The 12,588-nt window shown below is 39.6% G+C and overlaps 1 protein-coding gene across 6 annotated transcripts in view; it reads right to left on the bottom strand.

Annotated features, from left to right (window-relative positions):
• Positions 1 to 12,588, bottom strand: part of MYRIP (myosin VIIA and Rab interacting protein) — a 236,398-nt gene that overhangs the window by 11,799 nt on the left and 212,011 nt on the right. The window contains exon 13 of one of the 6 annotated variants that reach the window (XM_055709086.1): positions 4,788 to 4,850. The exons of the other annotated variants lie outside the window; for them this stretch is intronic. Within the exon in view, the coding sequence (XP_055565061.1) occupies positions 4,788 to 4,850 (63 nt within the window). The remainder of the gene's footprint in view (positions 1 to 4,787; positions 4,851 to 12,588) is intronic. 6 annotated transcript variants of the gene reach the window in all.

The following is a 12,588-nucleotide window of genomic DNA, read 5'->3' on the forward strand; positions in this document are numbered from 1 at the left end:
GCATCTTTAGCACTGTTATTTCTCTGAATTACAAGAAATAATTAGATACATGAGATTAAAGAGAAGGAGAACAAAGCAAATACAGTATGCTACAGCACTCAGATCTTTAGCTTGTTAGGACAGCCAACACAGCCCTGAACAAGCAGGCCTAGGACTCTCGTACTGAGAACAAATACTTGAACCCCATAAATAGCCTACTGCTTTTTCCATTTATTTTCACAAGTGCCAATTAGGTTAGAAACAGATCAATAATTTTATAGGACAGAAGAGGAAATCAATGTTACTTTGTTTTAGTATTGGCTTTTACAAGTACCTAATTCTTATTCTATTCTATGAGTAGTGAGCAAAAAAGGATAAAGGCCAGACGCTACACTTTCTTCATTGTCTTCACTGATGTATGTTCTCCATTTCAAGAACAGTAGCCCCACCTTAATGTTCATTATTTCTTAATTTTTTTATTATCCTTTGTAGTTAATGATGGATTTCCAAAAAAGATTAAATTAAATGCAGAAAAGGTGTTCTTATGGCAGAATATGGAAATCCATATTGGCATTTATTACAGATCAATTACTACAAAACAGGTTTTTTGGTTTTTGTTTTCCGGTAAGGTGTTCTGTAATAGGAAGCTTCGTGAAATCAAGATTTTGAGTAAAAGACCCTACCTTCTCAACAGGTCATGGATAGGGGAAGACAAGTTAAGTGAGAAATATTGGATAGGATAGGATTGGACAGGACAGTTTTTCAGTTGGAAGGGAACAGTGATCATCTCGTTCACCTGCCTGACCATTTCAGGGCTGACCAAAAGTTAAAGCATGCTGTTAAGGGCATTGTCCAAATGCCTCTTAAACACTGACCAGTTCAGGGCATCTATCACCTCTCTAGGAAGCCTGTTCCAGTGTTTGACTACTCTCCCAGTGAAGAAATTTTTCCTAATGCCCAGTCTAAACTTCCCCTAGTGCAGAAATGTGATTTTTAGCTTTTTTAGAATTTTTACGTAAGTTCTTAGTGGCAGATCCTGTTTGACCTCTAAAACCAAAGATTTGCTTCCCATTAAATGTTGCACAAGGCAGCTAGATGAACGTTCTTGAAGTGTGTATCGCTGAATGTATCTTGATCCTAGCCTGCAGGTATCTAGACACAGCAGTCACAACATTAAAGATTTTATTTAAGCTTGTGAAACATCTGCTTTTATAGTATAACATGGATATAGCACTAAAATTTAAACATCGTAAAGAAATACATGGCAAGCAAAAGTCATTTTCCTTAGAATGAAAGAATAGATCTCCCAAAACTTAAAAGCACAAGCAATATTTCAGTGTATTTAAATCTAAACTTTGTGAAAGTTTTCTGCCAAAGGATATTTAAAGCTCAGCTTTCCCCTGTTGGTTTTTTTGAGCACTGTCAAAAGCTGCTAACTCATGTTCCAAAATGGTCAGTCTGCAAAGCTAGTGGGGTACTCTACACAGAATTATTGAACATGTATAAGGAGGAAAAAACCAAACCAAAACCCAACAAGTATCCTGGACTTTTAATGCATCACAACCCTCTCCCCTCCCCAACCACCCACATCAAACTTAAGATTTACAAGGTTCTGTAAAAATCACCTAAAATTCACAGACACATGCACACCAGATCACCCTGGTAGGTGGACATTTCCAATTGCTATAAAGACCTCTTGGCTGTCTCATTTATCTTGCCCTTGCAGGAAAGGTCATTATTACCACCTACAAGTGATTCAAAGAGACAGCTATCATGCCATGATGAAGTCTCTCCCATCTGTCTTGTCAAGCAAGTCAAAGAACTAAAATGTATGTGATAGACACAGAAAGCAATCTCTGTTACAAATACCTAGCACAGAAAAGCTAAGCACAACCATTCTCGTTGAAACACCCAGATGCATTCTGATTTTAGCTGTGCTACCCTACTTCTAGATTAACACCACCACACTACAGATCAAACTGATGCAGCTGATCCAAATTTTAATGTTTCTAACTGGTTATGAGAATCTCATTTTTTACTGAATTTGAGATAAAGAATTTAATGGAATGAGGAAAGCATGCATTTATCCTTTTTATGATGATTAATGCTCACACTCATAAATACATTAAAGACACAGTCAAAAGGAATTGCTAATTTTTCCCGAGTTCTTCATTGGAGACACTTAAAATCAATGAAATACTCAAAAACTGTGTGGATGCAAGCACATATATGTACATGCGTGCATTGAATATTACAAACAGCATCTTGTAAAACTTCTTTACTGTCATTTCTATGTGTGCTTGGACAGATGGAAAGGATTCCTGTTTTGCTGAAGATTATGTCCCAGTGGTCTAAGCTAGCTCTTGCTGACTGTTAGCCATTTCTCTACCCTTCTGCTGTCTCTCCTTCCTTTCCCTGCTGACATTGCCAGTATTTCCTTTGTTGTTTTACCTTAAGGATGCTACACTGGAAGGTGCTTCATAAAACAGTATTTGCATCCTTGCACAAAGGATGATGAGTAACAGAAGGGAAGCAGGATGATAAATCTGAAGCAATGTAAGTGCCGAAACTGCTGAGAGTAGGTGGGCGTTAAGCCCTCATGTGCATCTCAGCAGCCTATGACACTTCCACATCCAAGCTTCCTTTGCATGAACAATATTGCTTTTATTTTTAATGCTCTTAAAGTAGTTGAGCTCTCTGTCACTTGCACTAATTTCTTCTGCTTGTTGTACTCTGCCATTAGCATTTTCTTTCTTGCTACTATAATGTCATGCCATCATTTGGTTCTATTAAACTGGCATGGGAGGCAGTGACTTGCAGTTCAATAGAGAACAGTTGACACCAACAGTTAGATCAAGCAGCAGAACAAGAAAAACTTTCCATCACTAGTGGCCCTGGCAGTATTGACCACGTCCTTGATGACTTGTAGTGCAATCATTTTTAGCTCCAGTCTCAAGCCGTTCTATCACACTCTAGTCGCGTACCTGTCTGGCAGTCAATATCCCTCATTTTTTTGTACGGAGTTGAGGGGAGCTGGGGAAAAGATGAGTTTTGCTTTGCCACTAGTTGATAATCTTTTCAGAGTAACCTGACCGAATCTAAACTTGACGAAAACAAAACCTAAACCCAGATGTGCCCTTCTCATCTCCCCATCCTGTAGGAGTTCACTGTACAGCTTTGAGAAGGCCCTGAAAAGGCCATCAGAAGTCCATCTCTTTCACAGGCAAGCAAGATCTGGGACACTGGCTGAGTGACAGCGTGGGAGAAACAAGAGCCATCAGTGCCCAGCTATCAATGGCACTACTCAACCCTGACATTCCCAAGACCTTTGGCCTAAAAGTGAGCCCAGACCACTCATTACCACAAAGACTGGGGAAGAAAGCTATAACTTGTCTTGATATTTGATGAAAGACAAGTAAACCACAATAAACTGTGTTGTTAAGGAATTACTATTCCGTGCCTTAACATCAATAGCTTAATTTATGGGAGCTTGTTTAGAAAAAAAAAGAAAAGAAAAGAAAAGAAAAGAAAAAGCTAAATTTCCTTAGAGTGAGCTTTTATTCTACTGACATTCTCCAATTTACCACACAGAGAAATACAGCCTCTCTTTTCGATTGTGCTAGGTAATTCAGAATATCAGATTTTTACTAACAAATTCAATCCACTGTCCTAATGTAGTTACAGATGTTATTCCTAATAATTTGTAATGCCTCATTTCTAGAGACAACTTGCCTGTAATCATGAGAAAGGAAGTTATTTTTCAAGGGTGAAATATTGTGGTCCAAATTGGAAATGGAAATACTTAAACCTTAAAATCCACACAAGATTCTGTAACAGTATCTATAACGGACACAAACTGATGACACTGCACAAACGGAAAAGTATTTTTTCTTTAAAATCATCCTTGATATTTTTACTACAGAAAACCAAGATGATTAAAAGCTGATTAAAATTCATAGTACAAAATTTAACTCTGAAAGTAAGGAGAAAAAAAAGTTGAGAGGGGGAGTGTTTTGCTTAATTAAGCATCAAATGACACAAAAACAGTGATTCTTGTGTTATGACTGACAGAATGCTACAGATTTAATTTGCTTACCATATATATGACATACTAAAAATAGCACATATTTTAAAATATAAGATAAGCACATATTTGCTCAGGGAATAAAATGAAAATCTGTTTTAATATCTGATTCTCATAAGGTGAGACTCAAATAGCACAGAATATGAAACCTCTTCCCACCTACACGAATGATAAGCAACAGACACTAGCAGCAAAGTGAGAAAGTGCCTACTCTCTATGTACAATCTCTACAATGAATTAAGGGTTTTTTTATTTTTAAAATTCAGAGCTTAGAAAGATTTTTGAAGACCACTGTAGTAAAAAAATGCTGAAAAACTTATTGCTGAAATAACATTTTGATTTTTTTCCTTCCAAATTTTTTAATATAGATGAGTACACGAGAATAAGAAGATCATATACTTTATCTTTGTCTTCTGTTCTTCTTTACTGATAAAACCAAATTCTCATTACAAAGCCAAATAAGAGAGCCAGTCTGCTCCACATGTCTACTTCATGCTCATCACTCCCATCATGAAACAAGGCTAGCTGTGATTATAAAATAATTTTCTGCAATGACTATTGATTGTGGCCAAAAGGTATGATTTTTCAGGCCTGAATTTTGCAGGAAAACATTTTGAGACTGATAATTTTGCTTGGGAAATGTGGAAACCCTCAATATCACTTTATAGCATCTCTTACTATGTAAGAGATGTAAGACGACACAGACAAAACAAAGCAGTCTCACCTGCTGCAATACAGTGGATAAAAACTGCAGCTTTAAATGAAGATCAAAAGCCTTTTGTTTTTCCTAGATAGTGGGAAAGCAGTTAAATAAAAAGGCAGAAAAGTTATATTAACAGCTACAGAGGTTAACATTTCTATAGGTTCAGACTTACAGAGAACTTTAGGATGAACAGCAAGGATAAAGAAACTAGCAAATATAAAATATAATAAAAAATAATTTAACATCTATTGCTAGAATATTTTAAAGAAAGCAATGCCTGATTTATTTCGTTTGTGGGATTTAGAATAACAGATCTTATTAGGACAGATACTGCAAATGACATACCATTCTTAATAAAATGGAATAGGTGGGAAATACTGATTTCCACCATCACAAAACCAAGCGGCACTAGCAATAGAAAAATATTTTTGCAGCAGTGTTAAGAAAAAGAAAAGCCAGCTATCTTCATTTTTTGGGTCTACACTTCCAGTTTGGACACTGTGCATGTTTCTCGTTACAAAAGGGTCTGTACCTCACTTACGCCCCAGTCAGATGCTCATGTCCAAAACACCTGGGCTGAGTTCAGTAAGATGTCTTGTGCCAAATCACTTCCTACTGTTGCTGCTGTCCCTCTCCTGGACTTCACTGTCCCAAAACGAACAAGTAAATCCCCTCAAGTTCTCATCAACTTCTCCAGTGAGAAGTCAGTAGGCTTACCTTAATCCCCCTAATTTACTTAGGTCTATTTAAACAAAACCTTTTGCCTTGAAGTTATGACACAACCAGTCACCCTGTTGGCTGTGCTGTGACAGAAATATCCACCCGCTGAGGAGCAGTGTTTTCTTGAAACTGTTACAGATAGATCTGAAAGAGCCCATCTGCCAACTCTGCGCTGCTTACAGAAGAGGACAAGGAAATAGTAATTTTCTTGTTGCAGTCTAACCTGTAACACCCCCCCCCCCCCTTTCTGTTACAGCAGTTTACACTAATCTTCACTGATTTTCTGTATCTGTAAAATGGCTTTTACGTTTTCTTCCTAAGTAAATAAATCTTCGGTGATCAGACAACTGAAAGATTCCCATTGCACGCATGCTGGACAGAGCTGGCTTGGGCATGCATGCACATCAAATCTGAGACTATGAGAATCTTGTTTACAAAGATGCTGCATTCCCCATGTGAAGCCAGCCGTAATCTCACCTATTCTGCACTTCTCCAGGTAGATTCAACAGGGCTTTGATTCTGTTGCTTAAACACATGCAGAAAAGGTGCAACCGGAAACAGCTTGAAGTATCTGAGGATTTTCAAAGCTGTCAGGTATCCCATGGACCTGAGAGATGCATGTTTCCTCTGGACTAGCATACTAAGGCCCTGTGGAATACCCTAGGGCATCTCAGATGGACTGTCTACATCCATACTAAGGCAACTGTATCGAGCCCAGAAAGTATCAGAACTGGAGGAACATAAACACCACTGCCTACACTTCTTAAAACTTGTTAAAAATAAATATTTATGGTCTTGAAGCAGCTATTTTTCTTGAAACTGAAGACTCAGATTTTCACAAAATAAAACTTAGGATCAACTTAATTTTCCATACTAAAGACCAATAAATAATAGTTAAAACATGTGAGAAATCTCCTGAATGGGACTTTTGTCCAGTAAGCTACTTAATCCTCAGTTTAAAACTGAACATATGCTTGACTGCTTTCTTGAATCGAGAACTTCAAACTTTGGATCCATTAGCCCAATGTGAAGATTAAAGTCTCCTATCTCTTTTGGAAGAAAAAGCCACTATTTCACCTTCTTACCCATAATCTTTTTTTTCTGCTGTCATTCAAAATTCTGTGCCTAGATTATCTGCAGTTCATGCTGCCCACATTCAGTTTTCAATCCCGGACTTTGGAAGACTGCCCAGATAATTAACATCGTAATAAAAGTCATGATCCACCAAAACACAGGAATTATTCTGAGCATCTTGAATACAAAAATGTGAAACAACAGACACAAATATCTTGTGAGTTGTTAACCCAGGAAGATGTAATTGTATTACACTGTTCAGCTTTATTAGCATAGTAGCTTTACTACATTGCTAATACTATACTTACACTATTACATTTTCTTTTTTAAGTCAGCCATGGGGTTCTGACTCCTTTAGGAACTTTTTCACTCAGTCGTTTCTAAAACTTTCAGGCATATGAGGCTGGATGGCCATTTCCTATTAACCCCTGCCTGGACCAACACACCACAAAATTTTCCAGGAGTTCAGGGAGTTCAGCAAGATAATTATCACAGAAACTACTACATCATGTTCTGTGAGGATGGTGCACGCACCAGCACAAATGATTCCTGAAAGCCCAGCCACCAGGAGACACGGGCTCTCTCGTTATTGTAGCACTGCTGTTACAACATTGCAGCCATCCCTACCATGATGCTTTAATGGGTCCATGATACACGGGACAGATTCACTGCCATGTGCACATCTAATGCCATTCTTCACCTCCATCAAGGCTGTGAGCATATTTCTCTCCAGTGACCATGTCCTGTGAGTCCCTGCTCACTGGACCTCCTTTACTGCACCCTGGCCACCCAATCCAAGGCCAGCCCCAGGCACAACCACCAGCAGATGCCACAGCAGGGAGCTGGCTGTCTCTGCTGCTGCAGTAATGTGCTCACACATGCACAGCTGCTGGCGATTCCTCTTGATGAAGAGAGCTGCCAGGCAGATTTCCTAACAAGCGTCAATCTATCTCATTATACTGGTAGTTGAAAAGTGCTAATTTACTTGCTGAAAAATGTAAGATGTACTCTCAAAACAAAGATTATAGGCCTCTGGCACAAGTACACATGAAGATGATGCTTGTAGTACAGACTTTCCCCAAAATAAAGCTTTACAAAACCCAAGATGAATGTTTCCAGAGAATGAAGGCATAAATATTTTATGGAAAGAATATTTATGCTGTTATTCATACTGTCAAGGGACTTGGGAGGTTTCACTTAGGGAACAGGATCCCACTGTGCTACTTACCAAACTTACTCACAGGTTGCCATTCAGAAAGGAGCTGTTGTGTGCCTAGTCATGTAACAACGTCAACAGAAAACAGCAGGATTTAAACAAATTACTAAGCCTTGGTTGTAAGAGTCTCTGAGCAGAAGTAAATGCACAAAGGGATTAAAAGAAGTTCCTCAAGTACACAGCACCTTGCATCAAGCTAACGCAAAGAGCAGAAAAACTCAATGTTACTACTAAAGTTTAACTCACTCATTTGCATATCTTAAGCAAGGAAGAGTACAAAGTAAAAGGCGAGAAGAATAAAAACACATGTAAGGTTTTAACAACTGTTCCAGTTTTTATGCTATGTGGGGCAATTTGCAAAAATGGCAGAGGCTATTCTGTTTTTTAAACAGTATCTCTCTGGTTTCTGATAAAGCCGTCACAGTGACAGACTGCACTCAAAACACAGTCTGCATTAGACACTGCTGAAACTGCCTTCCAGGATGTAATTCTGGGGTATACCGTGAAATATATACCCAGCCCATTCAACTTCATGAAAGCACTAAAAGAGAAAGAGAGAGGACAGAGGAAAGCGATAACTAAATACATCCCATTTATTATGCTTGCCACTCTCAGGATCATTGTCATTAAGATACTTCAAAGAGGATTTACTTTTTTCTTTATGTTATTTAGTTAAGGCTAGGGTCTTGGGGGGTGAAGCACTCCCCTCCCTCCAAAAATAACCACAAACACAAACACCAAGGCAGAAAGAACTGTACAAATCACTGTGCTAGTACGAGATGCTTCACTAACCCAACAGTTGCACAATGCAATTTTTGGTCTGTTTACATCTGAAGTTTAAAGGGGCCAAAGGCTAAATCTACCCTGAGCACAGTGGACTCCATGGCCTTTCATTGCACAGCTGAGACAAGCAGGCTTTTCAGGGGTCTGCATACCGCTGAAAAACCTGAACTACTTCTGTAGCTTAATAAGCACAAAATGTTATCTATAAAAACAAGTCTGCTGTAGGATTATATTTTAGAGAGCTGTGAATCATTAGGCAATCACAAACTTAGATATGTTAAAAATTATTGTGCTGCAGCAGATTCAAGTCTAAGGTATAAAATTAACTTGCGTTGAGTAATACCTGCCTAAATCCTCAGGTATCTCACATGAACAAAATAATTAACTCAAAGGTCAGCATTTTCAACCTTGTATCTTAAAGGCTCAAAAGCTCAGTTTGAAGTGAGAACCGAGAACACATAAAAGCCCAGCTTCAGCCAACTCCCCAGTCAAGTTATTGCCAATACCTGCCATTGCTTCAGATCTTAATATACTAAATACCCTTTTTAAAGCATCAGCTCAACATGTGATTATGTCATGTTCCCAGATTCCATTAAACGCAGAAGTCCAGATTTCTAAAGGTGCAGGCACGTGAAAGTCAGATTTTCATGAGCACTAGGTACATAATTTTCACTGATTCAATAAAAAATATATGCTTTTTAAAGCTTATTCTATGGTCAGTGGTACTATAACTAGAAATTCCCTGTGACTTAAGGTTGCTAATGTGTTCCAAAATGAGCTTGTGAGAATAGAAGACTAAGAGCTAATAAAGACAAGCAGCATGTCTAGAATATAAGCAAGATGGCTAAAGTACAGAATTTAACTTGTGTTCAGGAGCTCAAAGCAGATTGTAGGCACTTGAGCTCTCATTTTAATGGCCGAGAATTGTGCTTCTGTATACCTAATATGAAACTTGATGCCCAGGTCAGAAGTCTAGGTGGTCTGGCTGAGAATGTTAAGTGCCAGTCTGAAAGATCTGTAATTCCCTACATATGCGTTCTCCAAAATTCAGGCTTCTTAAAGAGACAGCATATTGGGACATCTGGCTTTTAAGGCATCTAAAATTACTGGTTCCCTGAAAATTTTTTTATATGCTTGTCTGCATTGAGACATGCCATCTGTTCATCTTAATTTTATTCCATATTTTGAGTTCAGCTATGTCTTTATATTTTAAGTCACCATAGCCACAACTGGCATTATATACACTGTCATCTTCAGTATTTCACTGTAAGGTGTTGGTCAGCCACCTTTCCAAAGAGAAAGAACACATCGGATTTTAAATCACCTTTAAGGACAGCTGTCAAGAATAAGAATGAAAGCAGCCTGCTTGTTTCTCTACAGCTGAAGCAAGTTCCACTATCAATTCTGGTGAAGTCATGACCATGAATAGTATTGGGATATTTTGGTTTCTTTATTATAGACAGAAAGATTATATACTGCGACTGTGAATGACTAAGAATTTTTTTTTCATCCAAAACCAATAGCAAATTAGGGAATCCAAGCATTCCCTTTTTGCTGAACAAATGTATGTCTTTTATTTTTTTACACTTAAGGAAATTTTACTGAGAAAAAAATTAATCTTTATTTTAAATAAGTGACATGCAAATGTTAAAGAAATAATAAAATTAGAGGAGGAAAACCCAAGTAACATACTTTGTAGATGCATGCAGATGAATAAGTACACCACAGAACACACATCTGCCATTTTCTGTGCTCAGTTCACCATACAGGAGCGTGTCAGAAAGGCCTATTCACAGCCTTTAATTCTAATTTAATTGCATCATGTTAGACCCTAGCTAGCCTATATATCCTGTTGAATAATTTGATATTGCTGGTTTGCCTTTATAAACCAAAGGCAAGCTGAACTGAATGCTGCTAGCAAGCACTGCCAATAAAGCTTTTATTTGATTTCCTCACAAAGGTGTGTACATCACAGGGGTATCTGCATACATGATGACAAAGGTACTTACACTGCTGTGTAGTCCATGGCTAAATAACTCAGAATCAGAGAGTCAGAGGATACTTAAGTTTGGAAAGGACCTCTGGAGATCATCTAGTCCAAGCCTTCTGCTCAAAGCAGGGTCAACTAGATCAGGTTGCCCAGTATCCTGTGTCCAGTGAAAGTTAAGATTATCTCCCAGGGATACAGACTCTACAATCTCTCTGGGAAACCTATTCCAGCATTTGACCACCCTAACAACGTAAAGGCTTTTTATGTTTAGATAGAATTTCTTTTATTTCAGTTTGTGCCCACTGCTTGCAGTCCTGTCACTAGGCATGGGTGAGAAGAGTCTGATTCCCACTTCTTTATTTCCCACCTCAGACACCTTCCCCCTCCATCGGGTATTTACAAACATCGAAGAGATCCTCCCTGAGCCTTCTCTGTCCTAGGCTAGACAACTCCAGCTCTCAGCCTCTCCTTATACAACAGATGCCCCAATCTTTCAGTCATCTCTGTGGCCCCTTCATTGAACTCACTTCAGTATATTCATGTGTCCCTTGTACCAGGAAGCCCTGAACAGGACACAGCACTCCAGAAGTGGCCTCACCACTGTTGAACAGAGGGGAATAATCACCTCCCTCAGTCTGCTGGATGCTGGTGACCTTCTTTTCTGCAAGTGCACATTGCTGGCTTATGTTTAACCTGGTGCCTACCAGGACCCCTACGTCCTTTTCTGCCAAGCTGTTTCCCAGCCAGATGGCCTCCAGCCAAGCATGGGTGATTGGGGCAATTGCTTCCCAGGTGCAGGATTTTGCATTTCCCTTTGTTGAACTTCATGAGGTTCTGTTGGCCCATCTCTCCAGCCTGTCAAGATCCTCTGAATAACAACAGAACATGTATCAACCGCTCCTCCAGATTTAGGGTACACTCTGTCTTATTGTCTCTGTCAATAGTGAAGCCATTAAACAGGACCGGGCCCAGTATTGACCACTGGGGTACACCACTACTGAATGGCCTCCAGCTGGATTTCAAGCCTCTGATCACAACCCTTTTGGCCCAGCAATTCAGGCAATTTTCAGTCCACCTCACTGACTACTTAGCCAGCCCTTACTTGCTCAATTTATCTCTGAGGATGTTATGCGAGACAGTGTTGAAAGCCTTGTTAAAGTCAAAATAAACAATATTCAGTGCTTTGAATGCCTTAGATTACCACAAACTTTCAAAGATGAACAGTGGCCTCAATGACATGGGCCGGTTCCCTCAGCTCTTCTGAGCATATCCCCATCGGGTGCCATGTACACGTGTACATCCCATTTGTTGAAATATTGGCTAACCTGATCCTCCTCTACCAAGGGTAAGTCTTCACTGCTCCAGACTTTCCAACAGGTCTCAGGGTCTGCGATGCTTGAGGGCAAATCTTAACTGTAAACTGAGGTGAAAACAATGTCGTGTAACAGCCTTTTCCATGTTCTGTGTCACCAGGTCACTGCAGTAGTGAGCCCCGCTTTCCCTCATCTGCCTTTTGCTGCTGATACAGCTGTAAAAGCCTGTCTTACCTCTCTTCATGTCCCTCACCAGATTCAATTCCAGGCAGGCACGGGTTTTCCCCCACACTTGGACAGCACCTCTATTGTCCACCTGGGTCACCTGATACTGCTTCCACCTCCCGGTGCATCAGTTCTTTACGTAATTTGAGCAAAAAGAACAGATTTCCTTTAGAGAGTTGTCCACACCTCGTGTGAAAGCTCAGCTGCTGTGCAGACAAGACACCAAGAGGCCAGTCAAGACACACAGCAGACAAGAACGAGCCTAAGTGGATCGAAGGGTGTGTTTGACTGGCAAGGGGCAGTGCTGGGCTTCTACAGCACCAAATTCAAGCATATCACATGATCTGAAGAGAAATTCAGAGGTAGAAAGGGAAGAGAGCAGGTGCCAAGTCCTGTGGAGTCACACTGAAATCAGGTAAGGGTGAAACGGCACAAACGGAGTTCTCATGCATCATCAGAACTGGCACTGGATTTCAGTTTCATTGGAATATGTTACTTTTC

This window comes from Falco cherrug, chromosome 4 (assembly GCF_023634085.1).
Source record: "Falco cherrug isolate bFalChe1 chromosome 4, bFalChe1.pri, whole genome shotgun sequence".
In the NCBI taxonomy this organism is placed as follows: domain Eukaryota; kingdom Metazoa; phylum Chordata; class Aves; order Falconiformes; family Falconidae; genus Falco; species Falco cherrug.